This window comes from Protopterus annectens, chromosome 15.part0, assembly GCF_019279795.1.
Source record: "Protopterus annectens isolate FY-2018-M chromosome 15.part0, PAN1.0, whole genome shotgun sequence".
Lineage (NCBI taxonomy): Eukaryota > Metazoa > Chordata > Ceratodontiformes > Protopteridae > Protopterus > Protopterus annectens.
In genome coordinates this window covers 667,796,464-667,822,096 of record NC_056749.1, presented here as the reverse complement: position 1 = coordinate 667,822,096, position 25,633 = coordinate 667,796,464, and the positions used below count along the sequence as shown (strand labels likewise).

The 25,633-nt window shown below is 38.3% G+C and overlaps 1 protein-coding gene across 1 annotated transcript in view; it reads right to left on the bottom strand.

Moving 5' to 3' along the window:
* Positions 1-25,633, bottom strand: part of SYTL4 (synaptotagmin like 4) — a 975,777-nt gene that overhangs the window by 324,826 nt on the left and 625,318 nt on the right. Inside the window, exons 6-8 of the mRNA XM_044057514.1 lie at positions 23,075-23,191; positions 18,329-18,479; positions 9,703-9,790 (exon numbers count right to left, since the gene is read on the bottom strand). Coding sequence (XP_043913449.1) covers positions 9,703-9,790; positions 18,329-18,479; positions 23,075-23,191 — 356 coding nt within the window. The remainder of the gene's footprint in view (positions 1-9,702; positions 9,791-18,328; positions 18,480-23,074; positions 23,192-25,633) is intronic.

Here is a 25,633-nt window from a genome sequence, read left to right as displayed (position 1 = left end):
AAGATTTGCAGCTAGTTTTATTGTTAGTTGATATTGTAAGTTCATATTCAGCCTTGCACTTCCTAATGGCTCCCAAAAGTTTAACTATGTTCTTAAGGCAAGGAGAATAACAACAACAAGATACGTAGAATACGTGTTTGTGTTGAACCTTTAAGAAACATTTCCAAGGACAGCACTTGCATATAAATAGCAAGCACATGCTAGCTTCAGTGCCACTCAGAGTGCAAGAGTGTGAGCATGGATGTGTGAGATAGATAAACTTATAAAAGTTAGTTACTAAGCCTCAATCCTGATAATAAAGCTGCTTGAACAGAACCCACAAACGTTAGTCTGTTTTATCCTGACCAGACGAGTGACATGGTCTCAACTGGGATTCCAGAGGCTACTTTTCAGTGCTACGAGTGCAGAGTTAACAGCGAAGGTAAATTAAGTGAACAGAGAGCAAAAAAGGGCCAGAAATGAACTAAAGGTAAAGAAAACTTGCATGACCTATTTATTTTACTTAAAAAGATAAAACGGAGCATTACAAGGGTATAGAATGCATTAAGCAAGCGAATAACACGGAAATGTTTATTATGCAAACAAAAGGCACAAAGTTTATTAATTAAACAAAATGTTCGAAATTAAGATATCTGATAAAATGATTATCAGAAAAGCACACGAGGGGTTCTGAATTACCTCGGAATTGCAAAACGAGCATGTTTACAGCAAATCGAGCACAAGAAAAAAGATTAAATGGGCAAAACGAATATAATAAAGGGCAAAAGGGGCACATTAAGAATAAATAAAGCAAGCTGACTGCATGTTTTTTGGTAAATTACTGTGTTTTGGCATAAACTAATATTTCGTACTGATTGAAGGTATTCAGGGCTTAACTACAGTTATTTGAATATCTCAGTGTGTGTAAAAGTGCTTACAATGTATTTTATTACTGTACATTTATTGTGGAGAATTTGTTGTGTGCAAAGTGCAACCATTTCGTGAAGTGCAGTCAAAATACAGCCATTTCAAAAAGTTTCTTGTGCTGGGTGTGCCTATTCACAGAGGGCCGGCCATTACAGAGTTTTTCTTGCACTGTACAGCGTCATTTAGCAAAGTACAGCCATTTTGGAAGAGTTTTAGTGCACTGTGTACTGTTTATTCTCAAAGTGCAGTTACTTCAAAATGTTTCTTACTCTGAACTTCATCTACCCAGTTTATTCGCACAGTGCAGTTATTTTGAAATGTTTCTTACACTTATAAGAGTTGATTTCTCAAAGTACAGTGATTTCAAAAGTGTTATTGTGCCATGGAGACTTATTTCGCAAAGTATTTTGCAGAGTTCAGTTATTCAGAGGCTTATTGTGCTATTGGGCACAGTTACAAGTAGTGGCATACATTTCTGGCATGTGTATGTGTTCAATGCATACATGCAAAAGCCTTCACTGATATGTGTTAATATGGCAGAGGCATTTCGCAAACCAGGTCAACTTGTATTTGATCAGAATATTACAGAGAATTGGAGAATATTTGAGCAAGAGTACAATATTTTCATACAAGCAGCTTATTCTGACAAAGATGCACACACCAGGGCATTCATTTTGCTAAATCTAGCTGGGTCAGAGGCCAGTGAAAGACCATTTTCATTTGTGTATGCACCAGCAGTATATGAAAGAGAGGGGGGAAGCCGTCATATTGTTGTACAGGCTGAATCAAGGGAAGACCCTGAGTGTCTGAAACGCAAATTCAGAGAAATATGCAACCCCCAGACAAATGTTACATTAGAGAGGTATTTGGTTTTACACAAGAGATCAAAAGCCAGGAGAAACTTTTGCAGCTTATATTACTGATCTCAAAAACAAAGCTAAAACATGCAGGTTTGGCGATTTAAAAGTTGAGTTAATAATGGACAGGTTTGTGTGCGGTATTAATAGTTCTGCAGTGAGAAAGATTTTGCTTCGTCACAGTGATTTAACACTGAGCAAAGCTACTGAGATTTGTCAAATCCATGAAGTTACGGAAAGGCACATGCATGCAAGTGATAAGAGCATTGTTTCAGCAGGCTCCAGAGCAAATGTAGACAGCATGCGGAATGTGGCTAGCAGAAACAGGCCTAAGCGCATGGCAAGGAAAACCTGTAGTCTTCCAGAAAGTTCTAAGACTAATTCAGTTAAAAGAGCATGCCTAGTGCAGTACAAGGGTGAGTCAGCAAAACCCAAGTCAAGCTCTATTGTTAACTGTTGCAATTGTGGTGCCAACCATGAGTCAAGAAGAAATTGTTTAGCATTTGGTCAGTATTGCCACAAGTGTAAAATACTGAACTACTTTCAAAAGTTTTGCAAATCAAGTAAACCTCACTCAGTTACAAAGAAGGGCTACTTAAAAAAGCAAATTGATCATGTAGGGTTGCAGTCTACTTTCTATGTAGATGGTGTGTCGGTAGTTGGTGAAAAGATTAATGCAGTAGATTTACTGGCAAATAACGAAGTGTTTTGTACTCTCCTGATCAAAGATAAACCCGCAGAGCTCAAAATATACACTGGTTCAAAGTGTAATGTTATGTCAGCAGAAACATTTGCTAAAGTGAGAGCTGGTAAGCAACTTAATGTGGCCAGTTGTGCGAAACTTGTTGCATATGGAGGTGAAAAAATTCAAACCGAAGACTCAGTAGTGCTGTCATGTTATTTGGCTGGGAACAGTTACAGCTTACTATTCTATGTAGTTCGAAGACCTGTGCGGTCATTATTACGTCTCAGACAGTTTGAGAATGAATCTCCTTTACCAAGGAAGTCCATCATATAAGCACATGTCCCAGTTCCAGTTTCACGGATGCTATTTTCAAAGAATATGCTGATGTTTTTGATGACAAGCTAGGCAAACTTCCAGTTGTGTATTCTATGAAGTTAGACCCAGAGGTCATTGCAGTGGTCAGACCAGCAAGAAGAGTTCTGATAGTTATGCAGATCAAAGTCAAAGCTCAGTTGGATAAAATGTTGCAGCAAGGTGTAATTCGTCCAGTTACAGAATCTACTGAATGGATGTCGTCCATTGTAGCCGCTCACAAAAAAGGCTCAGACAAAATCAGAACATGCATTGACCCAAGAGATTTGAACAAAGCATTAAAGAGACCTCATCATCCTAGGACTAAAGTCAAGGAATTCTCAGCCCTTCTACCAAATCCCACTGTTTTTTCTGTCTTGGATGCAAAGAGTTCATTTAGGCAAGTGATGCTTGATCACAAATCTTCACTAATGACTACATTCAGTACCCCATTTGGAAGATACAGATTCCTCAGGATGCCATTTGGAATAAATTCTGCAAATGAAGTATTTCAGCATGCAATGGAGTACATTTTTTCAGGTTATCCATGTGCCAAAATAGTAGATGATTTATTGGTCAGAGGCAGTGGTGAAGCAGAACATGACAGAAACCTCAGGAAAGTTTTAGACAGAGCATTTGAAGTGAAGTTGAAGCTCAATCCTCTGATGTGCAAATTCAGACTACCAGAAGTTACATATGTAGGTCATTTACTTACTAGCACTGGCTTATGACCAGACCCATCCAAGCAAGCAGCCATTCTTGAGATGCTAGCACTTGATAATGTTCAAGCTCTACAAAGTTTTCTTGGCAAGATAAACTATTTGGGCAAGTTCATACCAGATTTTAGTGAGTTGACAGTGCCTTTGAGAGAGCTGACGTGCAAAAATGTTGCATGTTCTTGGTTAAAACAGCATCAGAGAGCATTTGAAGACCTTAAAGCAGAAAATTGCCACCCCACCCACATTAACTTACTATGATGTCAACAAACCAGTGACTCTTTCCTGTGATGCTTCAAAATTTGGTCTTGGCACAGTTATTCTTCAAGAGAGTAGACCAGTAGCCTATGCATCTAGAACTCTTAGCCAAACTGAAATGCAATATGCTCAAATTGAGAATGAACTTTTGGCAATTATGTTTGCATGTTCAAAGTTTCATGATTACATTTATGGTTGAGCTACTCAGATTGAAACTGATCATCAACCTCTAGTCACCATTTTAAAGAAGACTATGCATTCAGCTTCAGCAAGATTACAAAGAATGATACTCAAGTTGCAAAAGTACAACTTCAAAATGGTCTACACAAAATGCAAACTTCTTTATCTGGCTGATAACTTATCCAGATTGCCTAGAAATACAACGGAACAGCTTGATGCAGAGAATTTTGACTTTGATGTCATGGACGTGCATAATTTTTCTACCATGAGACTTGATGAGCTGAGAGATCATACAAAGACTGATCCAGTTTTGCAAAAGCTTGACCATTTCATCAATGTTGGATGGCTGTCAAAGAAATCTAGTGTACCATCTGAAGTGCAATCTTATTTTCCTTACAGAGATGAGATGCTGATGGAAGAAGGCATTATTTTCAAAGGTCCTAGAATTGTTATTCCTACTTCCTTACAACATGAATATATCCAGATTTTGCATCATGGTCACCCAGGTTCCAAATCTACTAAAAGAAGGGTGAGAGGACTATTATTTTGGCCTTCTCTAGTAAAAGACATTGATGAAGTGCTTTCTTTTCGTTCAGTATGCAATAGTACTAAACCACGTTTGCAATAAGAACCACTTCAGCTAAGTCAAGTTCCTGAACTACCTTGGTCAACAGTAGCCACTGATATACTCGAGTGGAACAAATCAGCATTACTTAGTGCTGGTAAACTCTTATTCAAACTGATTTGAGATCGATTTACTATCTAACCCAGAGTCCACTGCTATCACCAAGTTGAAACATTATTTCTCCATGGGAGTCCACAAACGCTTATAGCTGACAACGGTACCCAATTTACCAGTCAGTTGTTTCAGAAATTTGCAAAAGAATGTGACTTTGTACATGTTACTAGTAGTCCAGAATAACCACAGTCAAATGGACTAGCTGAACGTGCTGTACAGAGTGCACAGCAATTAGCAGAGAAGTCAAAGTGTGACAATACCGATGTCTTTTTGAATTTACTCAATCTCAGAAACATACCCACTGCTGATATACTTGGCTCGCCTGCTCAGAGACTTCTATCTAGGCAAACCAGTACAACCTTGCCTATCAATTCCAGTTTGTTGATGCCTAAAGCTAAAATCAAGAGCAATCAAAGCCCAACTATTCAGAAAGTCCATCTATGATAAATCGAGCGGATTTCTTCATCCATTGAAAGGAGGAGAGAGAGTGAAAATACAAATGGCCAAGCCAAGATCCTACTTCATAGAATCTGAGGGCGTGAAGTGTAGGAGAAATTGCATAAATCTTCTTCCTGTATCAAAACCAATATCGCAGCACTGTTCCCGTGATACACACTCTAGATCGCAGAGCAAACCAGACAATGTTCCTGTTGCAGAATGTGTCTTAACTCCTACCTCTGTTCTTGATGATGTTCCTGATGTCCCAAAAGCTGAACGTACTCCAAGTCCAGGAAATCTACCTGAGTCTAAAGTGACCTGCCAGTAAACCTCCCTATATTCCTCGACTTAATGAGTACGTTTCCATTGCCCCATTGTTAAAACTAAGGGCAGCAAATTTATAAAAGTGTTTTAAAACTACAACTAGTGAATGCTTTTCTTCTTCTTTCGGCTAGGGGTCGCCACAGCAGATCACCTGTCCGCTCATGATTGGCAGTGGAGTTTTACAGTGTCGGGTTGCCAGCCCGGCGCCCAACCTTCCACAGAAGGCACACACATGCACGCATTCACGCCTAGGGTCAATTTTAGAGTGTCCAATCCACCTACAGCATGTCTTTGGGATGTGGGAGAAAACCAGAGCACCAGGAGGAAACCCACGCGACCACAGGGAGGGCATGCAGACTCCGCACAGAAGGCACCTCAGCCGAGAATCAAACCGGAGAACCTCTTGCTGTGAGGCGGCAACGCTAAACGCTGCCTTTTAATAACAAGTATTTTGCATGCAATTATTTATTATGACCACTAGATGGTAGCACACTTCTGATAAAACTTGAATGAATTGTTATAATAGTATTTTATATTAGATTTTATAACAATTTTTATTAAATGTGAATTTATGTTTTTAAATGGATCTTTAAATACGTTTTAATATAAGAAGTTGTTTATCTGTACTGTCATCCCATTATGTATTTATTTACTTTTTTTGATCTCTACTCAGTTTGCATTTATAAAGTATTGCTTAATAAGGGTTAATTTAGATTAATGGAGACTATTAAATGTATGTGATTTTATTGGTTGATTAAGGAACCAGTTAATATACAAGCTTTATCAGCATTTGATGCATTATTTCTGTCTGAAGTAGTCTTTAGAAGGACGAAAACCTATGTGCAGTGTGGGCGTTTATCTGTTTGTGGAGTGACATTAAAAGTATCTTGTTGAGCCGTGTTTTACATCAGTGACTTCTTGCAACCCTGAACTTTCTGTTTTTGGTTGTATTCGAGGGTTGTGCCTTCTTATTTTTTGGATTACTGAAAGTTCCTGAACACACAGAGATATCTGCAAGGGAAGTACCACCAGTATTAAATGAAAAAGCAAGTGATTTAATGAGGAAATATGACACATACTGGTGTGTGCAGGAAGTGTTCATATTTGTGAGAACAAGATAAAGGGAATTTAGGCCCTTAGCAGGATGCCTAACTATTTTTAAGAGAGTTAGCTTTTATAACTTCAAGAAAAATTGGGCATGACAGTAATTACAAGTTCACTGATGGATAACCAAAGGCACAGAAGAGAAAGGTGCTGAGTTTAATGAGAATTTCAGCTAAGGAGATAAGACAGCTATCATGGTTGAAAGGGGACACAGACAATGTTCTACAACTCTCCAAGTAGTAGTAATTAATCTCAGTGACAATGATTTGGACTTTTAGGAGCTGAAATTTGGTGCCCTGAGGAACCAGTCGTAAGGTGATGATATCCTTGACAAATACAAGTACTCACCTGCAATTACCAGTTGTGCTGGAGAAAAGATGAGCACAAACTTCAGGAACAGAAGGCATTCTTTAATTGCTAAAAAACCATAACTTCACATACATGAATGTGTTCAAGTTGCAAAAGGGTCTCAAGTCCAGGCAGTTTTTTGTTAAGACTCCTGGAAATCAGTAGACATTGTGTGTTCCAAATTGGACTTCAGGTTGGAATATTTAGCAGATGGACTCTGTCTTCTTTCTAGTTGGGGTGGGGGGCAAGACTGACGCAGAGACTGCAATGAGTATATAGCATGATCAAGTGTGAATGTCTGCATGACATTTAAAGTTTGTGAAAGATGCAATTAGCCTTCTAGCAAGAAGATAATGGAATGAAAGTTTATTTTCCACAAAGACTGAGTCACCAGTTTATGCTAATTAATAGTCCTAATCTGACTACAACAGAAACATGGGCATACAATAGACTGGATGATGTAAACTATGCCTAAACTGGAAGGTGTTGCACCAAAAGTGAATGCATTTGAATTGAATATACATGATTGACTACATCAGGATTAAGGGCTTATATGTGCCTTCTGCGGTGAAATGGGTCTTCTAAACCAAATGAGCCACCACAGGGACTGCCATAGTGATACAACTATTTTTCATTCTCATCTTCTAGTTCCCACAACACTGCATGTATTCTCAAAACACGACACATCCTAGACATAATAAATGAGGGCTTTTTTTCTCATTTAGATATAGTGGCGGTCTTGTGAGTCACCAGCTTCACCGAGTACCTAAAAAAATCTGAAAAGCCTTCCATTTCATGAAATTAATGTTATTTGTGGTATATGTCAGTTGTGGAGCTACTGAAAAGCCTTTCATTTCATTAAATTAATGTTATTTGTGGTATATGTCAGTTGTGGAGCTTCTGAAAAGCCTTTCATTTCATTAAATTAACGTTATTTATGGTATATGTCAGTTGTGGAGCTACTGAAAAGCCTTTCATTTCATTAAATTAACGTTATTTGTGGTATATGTCAGTTGTGGAGCTACTGAAAAGCCTTTCATTTCATTAAATTAATGTTATTTGTGGTATATGTCAGTTGTGGAGCTACTGAAAAGCCTTTCATTTCATTAAATTAACGTTATTTATGGTATATGTCAGTTGTGGAGCTACTGAAAAGCCTGTCATGCTACTTTTCAATTTCTGCAAAGTGCAACAGTCATACTTTCAAGACCCTCCACTACAACTTTGTTTTGGTGTTAGTTGCCAGCAAGGCTAGAAGCTCTGCTAACTCATTTGTAAATGGCATGTGTCACTTGAAGAGCTAGCAAGTCATAACTAGGACATTTCACAGAAGAGTACAGTTACGTGTCAAAGAAACACTTAAATGGTCAGACAGAGCACTTATCAGTTTATGTTCTACTGCAACATAACTTTTCATACAAAAACTTTAACTTTAGCTCTTAACGCAGCCTTTAAGGCACTTTACTGACCTCATGCAGACACCCATACCTCTCAATTGTCCAAAATTTTGCATGTACAAATTCTGGTCTTTTGTCTCATTCTGGTCTGTTTATCGTATAATTTATGGTTTTCTGGCAAACTATTGATGGCCAAGGTCAATAAACAATGATGGGTATCAGTTTATGAATTCATATCCTTGAGAAAACGCATGCCAATACAAAACCTATTCTAGTAACTTTCTAGGTTGATAACAGCAATATTTAAAGTCTGTGTCTGAATTTGGGCCTTTGAAACCCTGGCCATTATTTTTAGCTCTGTCCTTAATTATTGCACTAAGAAGTTAAAGCCCCACGTGAGAACATAAAAATGTTGTGAGTGACTACAAGTAAATTCATAAAAAGCAGTGTCTCTACAATATTCTATGCAGCCTGAGACAAATTTTTTCTGAAACAGCATAAGAAAAAGAGCGATAAAAAGTGCAAGAAGCCTCAATATCTTGCACAGGATACACGTAGATATGAAGACACATACTGCAGGGATACAAAAATAACTCTAGGAAAAAGTTAACCACAGCATCGAGTGAATGCATACCTCTCAACCTCTTAGCGCAACAAATCTGAGCAAAGTCTAAAATAATGGTGGAATAAAGGCCCAAAAATAGGGAAAGAATTTAACTACTGCTCTTATAAACTTAGAAAGTTACTAGAATAATGGGATTTGTGTTAATATGCATTTCGGAAGGCTATGAAGTCTGAAACTCAAATGCATGTCATTATTTAGTGACTTCAATCCTCAATGATTTGCCAGAAAGACCAAAGTTTTTGGTTCAATTAACATCTTTAATTTCTTGAATTTTTTTTTCTGTACCAAAAACGACTTCATTCATACTAAACTGTCCATATTTTTGCAGTGTGTCCAGATTTCTCTCATTTTTGGTCCGTGCCACATAAAATTTGATTTCAGGTTTTCTGGCAAGCCACTAAGGGCTGAAGTCACAAATTTCAGTTTCAGACTTCATATCCTTCAGAAAATGCAGGCTAACAAAATCTGTTACTCTAACAACTTTCTAAGTTTATAACAGCAATGCTTAAAAATCTGTCCCAATTTTTTAGGCTTTGTGTCCCCCATTATTTTTGGATTTGCAAAGATTTGTTGTGACAACATGGTGGGAGATATGAATCTACATTCTTAATTCAGAGCTAACTGCAAGCCTTCAGGTAAAAAAAATATATGACCGATATAAACTGATCTGTGCTTTTAGCTCAGAATTTTATCAGCATTACTTTACCTTTTCTCTACTCTGACTCATATGAGAGTGAAAGTAATGATGGGTGTAAACAAACTAAATGTTCTTGCCTGTAGGTTTCAGGATTCGCTTAGGGTTCCTTCTAAACAGTTCATTTTCATCTGCAGACCCAGCACTACGATTTCCCATTCGGGACTCCTAGAAGCAGAGTTAAGATGCACATTAAGTTATAAATTAAACATTCATTACAAAATTGCACAGCTGATTATTATTCTTATCAATATGTCATTGAACCGCAGTCCTGAGGCCTTGAAATTAAGGGCAAAAAAATAGTGACATTAATTAACTAGCCTGCAGTACAGAAGGATAGAGTTTAACAGCAAGAGAATGCATAGGGTCTGCAACGTCTAGAGTGTGTTCAATCTGCAGTGAAGTACATTATTCACCTTAAGGGTGCCATTTTTTACTGCTGTTGCAACAAACTTCTTATGAAAACAATTCAACAGGATATATGAAACACTGATGACTTGGACCTATGTTCCCTTCCCTCGTTATAATTTGTGCAATGTCCTCCAAGACTTTTACAATGGCTAAATTCTTGTCCACCGATATAGTGCCTTTTTGAATCAAAGTCAGATTTCAAAAGTTTTTAACTAACAAAACAAAATAAAGACAACATAAAGGTATTGCTGGTCAATACTAGCAGTCTCAACAAAAACTATTGCCTACGGGCACTGCTTACCCTGGAATGCATCAATATATGCACAGTCATGGAGACATGATACAAGATCATTTAGAGCACTCCATCAGTCCAGGGCTTCAACATCTACCATGCCTTCAGACCCACCACACCAGAAGAAAGCACTAAAGGAGTTACTGTCTCTGTAGTCTTAAAATACTCTAAGGGATCCATGCCGGACAATTCATTTATACAGCTACCCACCCACCACACCCGATTGTGCTGTAAACAGGAATAACAATAGAAGAGCAAGAAAAGGGTATACCTCCAAATTGATCTCACTCTGTTTAGGACCTTAATGTTGGGAAATAATCTCCCTTTTTCATATGTGGGTGCAATGCCCGTTACACAGATCTCAGCAAGCTAAAACCAAGTAAATGCTTAACAAATAATCTATCGTTAAGGCGCTGCTAGGGTGGTCTCCAGACCTTCACCACTAAATGTACACACAACATACATGAAAGAATAGACAGAGCAGGATGCACGTGTTTGTAAATTATAACAAGACTGGCAGTGAGGCAGGATGGGGACGATGAGGGGTGTAAGGACGGAGTGGAATAGGAAATGATAAAGCAGGGTTGATATCAGTACTTATGAAGCAATGCATTTTTACATTAATAACTCCTGTGAACATTGGCTCAAGGTAAAAGTCACTACTGATATGACACCCCAACCCTCATGTAAAAAATGGGGGCTGATGAAGATGATGAATCCTGAGGAACTATGTGAACTCAGGCAAGGGCAGGTGAAATGGGGTTGCAGAAGGATTCACAGAATGAATAACTCATTCAGAACATCATGGTACAAAAGGCTGCCTTGGATGTACATGAATGGAAATACATTTCAGATAAAAGGTGACTTCTGCCACACTACATGCCTTTGGCAAGTCCACAGCTGGAATAGTATAATCAGTTCTGGAGGACACCCAGGGACAAATGGATAATGCTAACAGAAAGATGGCAAAATCAAGAAAAGTTGGCTTTATTTGCAGATATTATTTTCTATCTCACAAATCCAGAAAAGGCCATCTGAGTGTTGTGGAACTAGACAGTTTCGCGTTTTTTTCGGATATAAAATTAACGAAGATAAAACAAAAGCCTATAGCCATAAATGATGTATCCACACAGGAAATGGGTTATCAATACCCATATTTATGTGGACACAATAAAATGAAGTATTTAAGAGTATAGATTAAAAAGACTTCTGTTATGGCAGCTAAGGGTATTTGGGAAAAGTCTAAACAAAAGACTACAAAAATTGTGAGGCTGAACGCTCTTGTTTATGGATGTGGACAGCAAGATAGAAGCAGTGAGAATGTTTTTGGTCCCCTTAGTTTTATATACAGGTCAGGCATATTTTTATCAACCAGAGGAGACATTGTAGACAATCATTTTATATACAGGTCAGGCATATTTTTATCAACCAGAGGAGACATTGTAGACGATCATTAATATACAGCAGAAGGAATTTATCTGAATGGATAAGAGAGCAAAAGGTAAGTAAAAGGAGTTCATCCTTCCAATACAAGGAGATGGTTTTGGATTACGATATTTGAAGAGATATTTTAGAGTTACTAACTTAAGACTCTTACACATGATGCAAGCAGAAAATTGGAATTCAAAGTGGAAACAGATGATGATGAAAGTGGGAATGGGGTCAAGAAATAAGAAGAATGTGGGATTTTGGATGCAGATCCTTAAGGAGGAGAATAATAACTATACAGAATATTATATTAATAACATAGCAGAAAGTATTCTAAGAACCAAGTCAACACAGGAATGCAGAAAGGAGATTCTGCCAATAGAGATAACTAAATAGGGGTACAGAAAATAGGCAAGAGGGGCTGGAATCTACTGGAGAAATTTGACAAAGAAACCAAGATATTGGGAGCGAATAAGTAGACAGGGAAAGGCAATACAGTTGATTGAGGCCAAGAAGACATTTAGGCTATTGGCTACAGACTACCCTACCTGCAAGGGATTAATATCAGAGTATAGGCAAAGAGAAAGGGATAAGGGAATCTTAAGTGAAAGACCTAACATGGTACAGTTTTTACTTGAATCCAGAAAAGCTGCTGCTGTTATAAATGGGCAATTAGAAGGACATACAAAACACTGCACAATAACTGAGAACCAATCAAAGGAGGTAGGAAAAGGATGGGAAGAAAAACAATTTACCAGAAAACGATTGGAGGACGTATGTGTGGCTCTCAAGTAAGCAACAAAGTCCAGAAAGCTTAGAATTTATTATTGGTAGTGTTTGCATAAGTATTTTTATACCTCAAGCAGACTTCAAAGAATTTTTCATCAGGTAAGTAGCAAATGTTGGAAATATGATGGGTAAGAAAAAGGTAACTGAGAACATGTGTTTTGGGAGTTTAATGAGTTGGCAGATATTAAAAATTCCTTACAAAGTACTCTTGTCAGAGATATTGGGTGAGCAAATGGCTATACCTAAGGAAATGATTCTTTTGAACTGGGATACAGGATCTGAATTGCCTAAACATAGTAAAGCCTTGTTAAATTTAATTTTATTGGCTGACAAAAAATAATTAATAGAAAATGGAAATCAAAGTTTAAACCAACTGCACTTGAAATAGTGAATATTTAAAGAGAATAAAACTGGAAAGTGATCTTTACGAAAAGGAAGGAGCTAATTAAATAGAAATAAATGGAATTTGTGGGGAAAATACATGCAGAATAATATTCAAAAATAGGAGGAGTAAGGCTTAAGGGAAGGAAGGAATTTAGCAAATTATGTAATGCTAGACTGAAGTCAGTTATAAAGAAAGAAAATAACATTGACCAAAACAAGCTTCTATGCAGTGCCACAAAAGGCTTTATTACGAAGAAAAGGCGCATTTGTGTTAAAACACCTTTTCAAGTCTTACAAACACAACTATCTCCTTCACATTTAAATAACATTCTACCATATATCACTGTAGTATTATCCAATCATAACAAATGAGATAACATAAAAATTAAGTTACAGACAAAATGCATCCAAAGTTATGCAGAAGCTACTTCAGTGTGTCAACTTTCTCATATTCAGAACAGGTTGTAACACTCTTAAGCCATGTCCTACCAGGACATTTAACTTAATAATCCATTTATATTCATTGTTTTCAGTGATCGATTAATTACCATCTCCTCTTAAACTAACTCACTAACCTTTAACACCATGAATCTCAAATAATTCGACTCAGCACATTCAACAATTTGCTTAAAACGTTATGCGTACATTGATTTCTGATGTCTAGAATGTCTGCGTATCTCATTTCTGAAATGTCTGCCCGTTTTCCCTATATAAAACTTATAACATGCCATACATCTGGCAATATAAACTAAATGTTCTGTGTTACAATCAGCATTATCATACGTGTATTCATACTAAGTATCTAGATGTACAAATTCTTCTGTTACAAAATACTACTACAATAATTATACTGATTTCAATAAACAGTGCCTCTCAAAACATTTAGGTTGAATATTGCTCTTATAACAAAGTTTTTGTTTTAAGCTTGTTCTATTTTTGAACAAAAACTTTGGATGTTTACCAACCACTTTCTTAATGTCTTGATCAAGAATCAAAATCTGCCATTTTTTCTTTAATACTTCACTAAAGATATGCATGTCACTAGCATATATTAATAAAAATCTGACCCGAAGAGATGTTCTCGTAGTGCAAGAACACTACCATCTTAGATGGACCATAAAATGGGCATACTATATCTAGTGGGTTCTCAATGGTCTGTTGTAATTTTGAATGTATATCATGTTCAGAGTAGCCTCTATCTTTAAAATCAGCCCCAAGTATTTTTAATTCAACATCCAAGGCTGAATCATCGCTGGTAAGTCTTGCAACTCTCACCATCTGTCCCTTTAAAACATTTCCGTGGATACGTTTTGGATGCATGTTACTGTTCAAAAACAAGGTGTTTTTACATTCATTATTAAAAACCAAAGCATTGGGTCATATTACAGAGACATATGGTAAAATGTTAAAAACCAAAGCATTGGGTCATACAACAGTGACGTACGGTAAAATGTTAAAAACCAAACCACTGGGTCATATTACAGTGATGTATGATAAAATGATAAAAAAACAAAGCATTGGGTCATACTACAGTGACGTATGATAAAAATGTTAAAAACCAAAGCATTGGGTCATATTACAGTGATGTACGGTAAAATGATAAAAAATAAACCATTGGGTCATATTACAGTGACTGATAAAAATGTTAAAAACCAAAGCATTGGGTCATATAACAGTGACGTACTGTAAAAGTGTTTTAATGCAAAAGTGGTTGTTTTTTGTAATAAAGTCTTTAGCGGCACTGCAAAGAAGCTTATTTAGGTTTATGCTATTTTGTTTTAATACTAGCATTTACACTCTGACATGCACAATTTGTTTTTCCTCAAGAAAGAAAATGTAAGTGATGTGCAAAGTATGTAAATAAAAAAATGTTAATGTGACTTGTTTTATTTTCTGTTTATGTATGTTTGCCTGTGTCTTAAGTGATCATTTTATAAAGGTGTCTATCTTGGGCAGGTACCTGTCCCTGTTCACAGTCTAGCTAACCTTCCTCTCACTCTGCACCTACTCTCCCAGCCCACTCTCCCTACCCCTGTTCTTCTTTCTCTTTATTTACCCCAGTCCCCCCCCACCTTTTCTCTTCCACTCTTAGTACCTTTGTCTCTAAACTCTGCAGCACCTATCTTATACCATTCTTACCAAGCCCATACCCTTATATTACATGCTTGACGCTGCAATTTTCTAACTTTACTCCTATACTCTTTCTTTCTCCCCCTACTAATACTGTCTACAATTTGACTACTGATAATATCACTTTTCACCTTATTTTTTTCTCACTAAAGCTTCCACTATACAAAGTGTAAATGATCCTTGGCATCTTTCTTACTACAATTTTTTTTTTCTCAAACTTTGTTTCTATTATGCAAAACAGGTCTGTTCATATATATGGAAACTACAGTACAAGGCAAACACATACATCTCAAGTAGTCATGAAAACATCTACAAAATGGACCCTATGTACTCCTTTCAAATATAAAGATTGTATCCTCTCTCCACTTCACTACACAAATGAGAATATTGTATGCACTCTATAAATCTTAGCACCTTTCTTATCACTAGGTAAATGGGAATATTTTGTGCAATTCAGGAATTTTATGTTCCCCTATTACACAAGTTTATCTCCAGAAACTTTAGTCTACTAATGCAAATCAATGTCTGTTTACATCAATGAGAATTATTACAACATAAACGTATACATCTCTAGCATTCTTGTAAAACTCTGTAAAACATGAACCGTATAAGCACTAATTTGATATTTATTTTGTATTTTTTTCCTCATGTTACTAAGTAAATAAGAATATTTTATGTATTGGATCTTCTTTCATTCTACCAATATTGTTTATATGTACCACTACTGTTAAACATTTTGCCGTTTGTTAAATGCTATCTTTTTCTTAACTATATTTTTGGAGCTTTTCTCCCCAAGCCTTCACTGAAAATGGGTTTCCTGCTCAGTCGGACTTTTTCCAGTAAACAAATGTCAAATAAAATAAAAAAAAATCAGAAAGACTTCAAAAGAAAGCAGCCATGATGGTACTGGTTTACTAATAAGAAAAGGCCAATGAACAAGGAAAGTATACAAGCATGTATGGAGATATATATATATATATATATATATATGTATATATAATGTGTGTGTGTGTAATTGGGCCTTAGAGATGGTGAAAAATCAGGTGTGTACACAAAATGTCAAGGAGGCACTAAAAAGGTAGAGGTGCAGAACAAGCTATTGCTCATGACAGACTCAAATCCATTTTTCTACCTATAAAGGGTAGAGCAACAACTTGGCATTTTACTTCAAATGTACATGGGATGGCTAGCTTGATGGGAGACTGGATGGGAAGCCAGAGTAAGCATGGTAAATCCAATGCTTCTTTTGCAGGTTAAATCAAATAGCACAACACAGATATCTTAACAATGCCCGGAAATTCAACGATAAAATCAGGATGACTCGGCTGCACCTGAAGAGTTGGACTGATGAAATGTGGCTGTTTCTGCTGATACTGTCCTCATCCACTCACTGATCTGAAAAGGGAGGAATCAGCTGAACCTTACAAAAGCCTTCACAACTGTGTTTCAAGGCTCTCTGCTATAACCACAAACAGCCTGTAGCACTTAACCCCACCCAAAGATGGACCAGTGGCACTTAACCCCATCCAAAGATGGACCCTAATAACAGTGCATCCAAGAGGCTGACATGAAAAATGACAGGTGAATGGTTACAGCCCCATCCAAGACATGTTCATTAAAGCATAACAACCATTACTCAGCTATGCCACCAAAATGTTAGCCACAACATAAAAGACAGGGTAAATGAGAAATCTGAAATATCCACTTCTCATCCAATGACAATCACTTACATGCCTATCCAAAAGTACCATTCTGCCCACATGGTCCATGTTCTAGGACATTCTCACAAACTGATGGGAAGGATTCTCAAAAACAAATAACAGTATGCTTAACCATACAGCCTAGGCCATTCTAAATGTCTTAGGCAGTCAAAGCTGCACCTTAAAACGAAAAATGTAGCACGAATGTAAGAGCACAATAATACAGCCTGAAAGTAACAAGACAACCCCCTTCTGGGTAAACAAGATGGTTTCTTCATGGAACAGCATGTTTAGGTTATCTCCAGCATAACCAGGTAAAGTAAAGCAGACGCAAATTACAAAAAACAAACTCTCAAGAAAGATCACTTCTGCCCATTAATGGAAAACCTGAGGTGCTTCTATGGAATCTTATGACTGGAAGAGGTCTTGTGTTAAAAAAGTGTATTCAAGGTGCATTTGTGCAAAGTTTATAACTGCTCTACTTTTGGGATTAATAAAGCAGGTAACACCACATGTCTGTTTACTCCAGTGATATAGTGACACCCCTTGCAGTAATAGAACATTATGGTCAACAAGGCTGACGGTGCAGCATTCCTACAGTAATCTTCCTACAATGGATTGCAGGGGGGTGTGGTGGTTCATCTGTTGTACTGACATTAAAGTATATCTTTCAAAAGTTTACTGTTAAAAATACTTCTACTTTCTCAGGTGTTGTAGTGTAGAATTAAACAATCTGACAAGTTTTTATATGACAGCTATACAATTCCTCAATGCTTAACTATGTTTTTTACATCCCATTCTTATGGCATTCACAATGAAAGTTAGCATCTGTTGTGCAACTTATATGGGACTCGATCTTAGGATTATTAAGAGGGAAAAAGCAACCCTCCTCATGACAGGATTCATTACATTTGTGAATTAAAACTTTGTACTCTGAGGAGAAAGTTTGGTTTCCTTACTCGCTTTTAAACACTAATACAAGCTATAAAACTAATTACATAAACGTCAACCGTCATCTAGGATATGCCTAAGGCAGAGGCTTAGGATGTTCTGGAAACTCCTGTTTATCTTGACTTGTTGAGCAGGACCAAAGTTGCATATGTATTCTCTGCATGTATAATGCAGAAAACAGCTGTACACAAAGCATTGCACTTTACATGCTCCCTGATCCTTAAATATCATCATGAATTTTAACCTGGAGTCTTATGGTTCTGCATCCCTAGTGAATGAACAAATGGAACCTGTAAACATATGCCTTAATAATGCTTTAACAGATTTATGTTGTGCCTACAACTTTGAAAACTATTTACATTTACTCATGTCTCAAAAATCAAATTAATAAAACATTCCTTATTTTCATCTATGAATAGACATTTAAACAGCACTTATGACTAGTTGCCTAGGGCTGAATGATCTGTCATGTCCTGATTTATATGCATAATTTAAATAAAAACATACTGGTACCTTGGTAACCATGTATGCACTCTCCAATCCACATCACCAATCATACAGAACTGCTTTTAATCTCAACCCTTGCAACCAAGATGATTTATAATTTGAAATCATACTTACTGATTCAGATTCTGAATATGCACTGTCCTGTCCAGAGGCTGGCTCCCTAACTCCTTGGCCTGGGACCCTCAGTGTAGCAACACCTGTTCCAGATGATTTAGCAGTGGAACGCCCACCCTGCAAGGTGCTAACATTTTCATTAGAGTTCCGCCTGGAGGAAGGGGAGAAGAAACATTTGTTTGCTTAATTATACACAAATACCAAAAAGGCTGCATAATTTGTCTGTTTTTTGGGAGAAAGTGTAATTTCTGACGTACCTTAGTACAAAGAATAAAGAAAATCACTTACTGGTCAATACGCCAATTGTCAGCTGCAATGCTAGTCCTTATTAAACCTCTCAATGGAACTCATTTACTTTAAGTAATGTTTATTCTAATGAAACATATTTTAGGTTTGCTTGCAAGATGGCATATTCTGATGCCACACGCGCCTATATTTTACTTCATACCAGCAAGAAAGAGGTTGAAATGCACAGACGGCAAAGGGTTGGAAGGGTAATGTTTAAGGTGTTTGCTTACAAACACAAGGTATAGGGTTTGAATCTCACAGGGGATAATTGGCTAGGCTTAAAATGGCTCACAAGGGCAGTTAAGCCTAGTACTAATCTATGAACTAATCTATGAACCTATGAACCTAAAATATTATAAATGTGATTAAAATGTATTCTAATTCCACTTTTCAAAGCAGCTTTAAATGAATGTCCACAATTTGCTAACTAAACAAAGTCTGGTGAAACAGAGCAAATGGTACAAAATTTGAACTTCAGGTTACCTTGAAATTGGATAAATCTAAGTAAAAGTCTAACCAGTTAACTGTGAAAGTTTCAGGACAAAAATTAGCAATGTACAGACTCTACACACAAGTTGCAAATTACCAAATATCACTACTTACAACTGAAATCAGATGATGACAGCCATGGAAACAACAGGAGTGTATATCTTGCAAAATACGTCTACTATAACTAACTGTACTGCAGAAGTAAAAAGGTAAGCTTATCCAAACAGTGCTGCCTACACACTACAAAGAAGAACCAGTCTCACCCTACAAGTGTGTCACTGTCTATGCCATGGGATTAAGTAACATGTTAGGTGTGGCACTGTCTGTGTCATTCGATTTGCTAAGTAGCACATTGAGTGTGGCACTGTCTGTGTCATTGGATTTAAGTAACATGTTAAATGTGGCACTGCCTGTGCCACGGGATTTAAGTAGCATAGTAAGTGTGTCACTGCCTATGCCATGGGATTTGTTAAGTAACACGCTTGGTGTGACACTGTCTGTGCCATGGGATTTGTGAAGTAGCACATTAGGTGTGGCACTATCTGTGACTAGATTTGTTTAGTAACACGTTAAGGGTGTCACTGTCTATGCCATGGGATTTAAGTAGCAAGTTAGGTGTGACACTGTGTGCGCCATGGGATTTGTAAAGTAACACAATAGATGTGGCACTGCCTATGCCAAGGGATTTAAGTAGCACATTACGGGTGGCACTGTCTGTGCCATGGGATTTCTAAAGTAGCATGTTAGGTGTGGCACTGCCTATGCCATAGGATTTAAGTAGCACATTAGGTGTGGCACTGTCTGTGCCACGGGATTTGTAGCAGCACGTTAGGTGTGGCACTGCATATGCCATGGGATTTAAGTAGCACATTAGGTGTGGCACTGTCTGTGCCACAAGATTTGCAAAGCAGCATGTTAGGTATGGCACTGTCTATGCCATGGGATTTGTTAAGTAGCCCATTAGGTGTGGTACTGCCTGTGCCACAAGATTTGCAAAGCAGCACGTTAGGTATGGCACTGTCTGTGCCACGGGATTTGTTAAGTAGCGAGACAGCAGCAGTATATCGTACATAAACGGTTTTCTGTGGCTTACATATATGCAAATACAACTTGCACAGAAGCAGCAGAAGTGAAATAAAAGACTCAACAGTATTTTAGCCAATTTTATAAGACTGAAAATATACACACTCATATTCATAAAGTGTTTCAAAAATGAATCAGTTACTGATCAATATATCTACACCAATACTGCACTTCAATGTTACTTCATGGCCTTCTGGAAATGCACTGTTGAGAAGCATTTGCATTTCACTCTGGGCAGGCGAATCCATACACTTGAAATCAGCTTGGCAAAGCCATGCATTACACCACTCTTACCAGCTGAGGGAGAATAGGCTGTGTTTATTTATTTATGCATATCTTCATGACCAGGGAAGAACCTGGTGGTATTCATACTTACTATGGGGAATCTGGTGGGAATCCCACCCCTTGCTTCATACTTTTCTGTCTTCTATCCTAGTGCCCCCATTGACTGATGGGGTTTACCAGCCACTTCTGGCAGCTCCCCCAGAGGAAAACAGTTTTTTTTTGGGGGGGGGGGCTGGGGTTGGAATGGAACGTAAAGGCATCCAACGGGGTTTTGCCAGCAATGGGTGGGAGTATTTTTTCCTCATGTTGTTATGAGCTACCCTGTTGTCCAACCCCCTTCACATATACCAATCCTGGAATCCTGGAATCGTTTGAGGGCTACTCCCCTCTTTACTGACAATACCTCCCTCAGAGAGTGCAAAGATAAATGTTCTCCTTCCCCCAGGATAGACACTTCTATCCATTCTCTTCCTGACAAAGCCTCAGCTGCCAGAGGTGCTTACTGAACCTGGGTCACCCTGGGTCATAGTTAATTTTCTACACCACTATGCTGATTTAAAAGTGGTAATCTGAGCAAACCGGACCAATTAATAAATACCAAAGCATGAATAAAGATAGATCCATCAAGCTCTCACTTATTTAGAAGCATGGTCACTGAAATTTGGGGAGACTCCAAGACAGAATTATAAAGATGCTCATCCCTACTGTGAAGACATTCACAAGAGGTCTAAACCAACACACCAGTCCTCAGTCTGCTAGAAGCCTCTGGAGAGGGCAAACAAATGAGGCAATATATGCTCAGTGTTGGGAGGGGACGACAAAGCAAGGTGTGTAACTCCCCCCCAAAAAAATCAGGAACTACCTTTATCTTGCAAACAGGCCTGACATTAGAAAAAATAAGGGGGGGGGTCTCCTTTCAGAAGACTAAAGGATCCAGTCTTATTGCACTCTATTTGAAATGTTGCACCTGTGAATCCAGACAGGACCTAGAATACTCTTGAACAGAGCAATTGTCATTAAGAGACTGCACCTACTCACTCTAAGAACGGTTAGGCAACCCATCTTAAAGGACAATAAGAGAACTTCTAACCCTATACCTTACCCATAAATTCCCCCCGGCTTATGTATGCCCACCGCCTGGGACACCCCAAACAGTAGCAGTGTGGTCCTAGACCTAAGTAAACTATCAATACTGCTAACATTTCCTTTCAGCAGCCTACACATCAAGGGAGGGTGAAACTTTTCAGTGTAGGTTTAACACCGTGAGACAGTCTTGTGCAGGTACACCATGAGCCAGTAGTCTTGTGCAGGGATGCAGGCCTGACTATGGCCCAAGTGACTACTCTGAGTAGCGGTTCAGGTGCTTGTAGGTGTGGAAAATGCAGATGGGCATGTGTATCCTTGAGGAAGGAATGCTCATTCTTGGCCAGCATGTACAGCTGGCTGCCATGATGACATACCATGGGTAGAGAGTGGAAACTTGTCATGGGAGAGGAGGTTGGTGCAGGAAAGGCATGGCAGCAACCACTCAAGCTGGTGATGCACAAACCTTGTCACAGGATGTGAAGAGCATTTATCTGGGAGATGCAAGACCACAGGTGGTCCTTGTATTGATGAAAGTGTTCAAGTCAGCACCAGGACAGGGACTAGGTCATAATGCAAAAACACATTAAATTTCCAGGATGTAAGTGAGAGCACAAAGCATCCTCAAGGTGGCCTGAATGATGGACCCCCCTCCTCCATCCAGGGCAGGTCTTGCCCAAGAATCTGGTTGGAATTCTCACAGCAGAAAATGTATGGGTACTGTCCAACCAAGTGGAGGGCTGACTGCCTGCAGTGATGTTATAAACTGTACACTGCTGGGCATCAGTGTAACTTTCAGTTCCTCCTCCTCTTCATTCATTTATTCTTTGTACAGACATTTTAAGGCTGTGGTCAACATATTTACCTGGGCAAAATAAAAAGATGCAAATGTAAATTAGCTGTGAAACTACTACAGTTTTGAATCTGGAAGAGGTATTTAAAGATGTGCAACAGAAGACAAACTATTCAAGATCTGAGGGATACAGTACAGACAGCTCAGCAGTTAGTACCCTTTCCACAGGTTCCTCATCCATGACAGATGGAGAGAGGTTTTGGAAACAGGTGCTACAGCTCAGGGACAATGAGGATGATGAAACATCAAGTGACACAATTCCCCTCATCTTCACTGTCAGAGAAGACCAGCCTTCATTTAAAATAGAAGTGCATTCAAATGCACAAAAAATAAAAAAAAAACAAAAGTGGTGCAAAGGCCCAAGAACACCATGAAGTTCACAATCCCAGAAGAGAAACAGCTGGTAAACTGCAACCACAAAACGCATCTGTGAATCTCACTGCATTTGGGAGATATGAAACTGTAAACTGAAATGAACAACTTTACAGACTATAAAATAAAGACCACACATTTATCTACAACACTGGGAGCAAAAGGTGCTGGGATTATGGCAGATGGATAAGGGAGCTATGACCAGTAATATAAAGGGGACCAAATATATAAACACAACAGGACATGATGTCTTGCTGCATTGGAAGCACTTTTTAAATAAAAGTGAGAGGTACCTCGACGTGGTGGGTGTACTTCTTTTAGAATCTGACTGACTGCTGTACAGACTTGATTTCTCCACAGATTCTGTGTCGCTCTTCTGTTCTGCCAGGTCTGCTGCTTTCCTGCCCCTGCTAGAAAGCACAACAAAATACCATTAAACGGAATATGAATACATACAAGACACCACATTACCCAACACAGCTAGCCTACAAAAGTGACCAAACTGTTTAAACAAGAAAAGGAAATATGAATTGCAGATTCTGAAGTAGCTAGGTAGTGTGTCTGCACACTGTGTACAGTTTGGAGGCTACAAGACTTGTTTTACATAACGTCTTTATTTTCAGCTACCCCAACATAATGTCCACAAAGCCCTGTCACAAGTCCTCTGAGTTACATATAAGTAAAGTAGTAACTTCATTAACTAACTGTATGGAAAAATGACAGGCTGGTCATCAACTATGCAACTACCTGCCAAAATGGACTAGAATGGACAGCTCAGCCATTTACTATTAGGTGATCAGTCCTTCTACCATGCCAACCTACACCACAACTTAAGTTTCTTAATCAAGATCAACAGTATATTGGTGACCTCTGCAAGTCCTCAAAAAGGCCCAGCAAGCAGTATGGCTTTACTCACTAATGATGGACAATAATACATTCGGACATTAGCAGCCTTACCTGCATTATGACATTACAAGCCTTGCCATCAATCACATTATTGAAAATAAGAACTACCCCTTCCTTTTCATTGCTAAACACTTTGCTTTACAGCGGCGTGACACTGCTACAACAGATACCCACTGCCAAACTGAAGCTGAAGTGGTCAAATATAAAGTTTACAAAATATAACGTAGACTCATTAATTCTCGCACTGAGTTTGCTGTAACAAGATATTATTCATACACCATGCCATATAACATTGCTAGAGGTTCAGAACCAAGCCACAGCACCTAATCAGAACCTATGATACTGAAAGGAGAGTTCAAGCACAAAAAACTTGACCCACACAGTTTTCAGAAATTGTTTTTCTTCTTAGGGAGGAAACCGCACTCCCATTATTAATCAATTCAAAGGACACAGAATGTCAAGGCAAGGGCAAATCCTGATCACACTGACCCCCTTATCTTAAGAAAACATGTTAAGCCAAGTGCTAAAGTTAAGGCATTGGGCTGTTGTGCTTTTGACCCTGCACTGTGAAAAAGGACTCCTACACTTGACACATACTTTAAGCCAAAGTACACGGACATGAAAATCATTCCTAAAGCTTGGAAGTTATAGTGGAATATGAATCATGGAGATTGATATAAATACCAGAGCAAGAATCATTCACTGGAAAATGGACTAAACTTCCTAATATAGATTAGATGAGTCTAAGACTGCAGCATTCAAAGACAATTGAGTACATTAGATAAATAGAACTACTGCATTATGGCAAATTACTGGTGGGATACCATGTGTGAAAAAAAACTGAGGCCTGTCCTTTTTTCAATGTCTTTGAGACTCGGCACAACATCTTGAAGGAAAGCATCTTTTTTTCAAACTTCAACAATGTATGCAAAAGGCACGAGAGACTGAAGGAGATGGAAAACATTAGCAGTCAAAATTGAACAAATGGTCAGAAATATGGTAGATAATATCCATTGCAGAGAAATACATAGAGTAGTGTTTCTGAAAGACAAATATTCATGGAATTAGTGCCAGAGTAATGAGAAAAAAGCAGCACTAATAACAATGGGAAAGGGAGACTGCGGATGTTACAAGACATGAACCAGAAGCATGCAAAGCACATGACAACACAGTAAATGGAGTGCTGGATGCACAGGCCGAAGGGAGGTTACTGCAGCAAAGCCAAATTGGTTTGACTTTTTATTTAAGAATGAATCACACATGCACAGTCTGCAACTGTTAAGAATGTGTTTTTGCTGGTACTTCAAACTGGAGGCTTGAAATTTCTAGGTTCCCCATTTCTGCATAGAAAAATACTAATCTGTACAAACAGACAGACCATGAACAACTATTCTGGTGAGCGATAAAGATGTGATGCAATGTTAATGTTGCACTATCCTGACAAATCACTGTACAAAAAATGCAACAAACTGTGGATACAGTGTGGGAAACCACCACCAATGAGAGAGCAAAGAATGGTGATTAGTGGTAAAACATCTAAAAAGGCACACGTGGCAGAGAAGGCCCAGGTGTGCATCTGTTCTGTACCACATGACCTTGACATGGAGATGGGATGGAGTATGACGAATACAGGGACATACATGAGGTTCCTCTGGGTTCATTTTTGCCTTTTAAGGTGGCTATTCCAGGCCTCAGGTTCACTAAACTTTTTTTTTTTTTGGGGGGGGGGGTAGCGAGGGAATTGACAAACGATCCCCCTCACCTACATACCTTTTCAGTGACCAGCACTCAAGTCATTCCCATGGTTCTACTCAACAGAACTCAGCAAACATTTGAAGAATCTTTTGAGTTTCACATCCAATAATCAAGTGTGAACCTCAAGACATGTGTACAGCTCTAGTTATTACCCTACACATGCAATTGGGCAGCCTGTTGACCCCCCCATC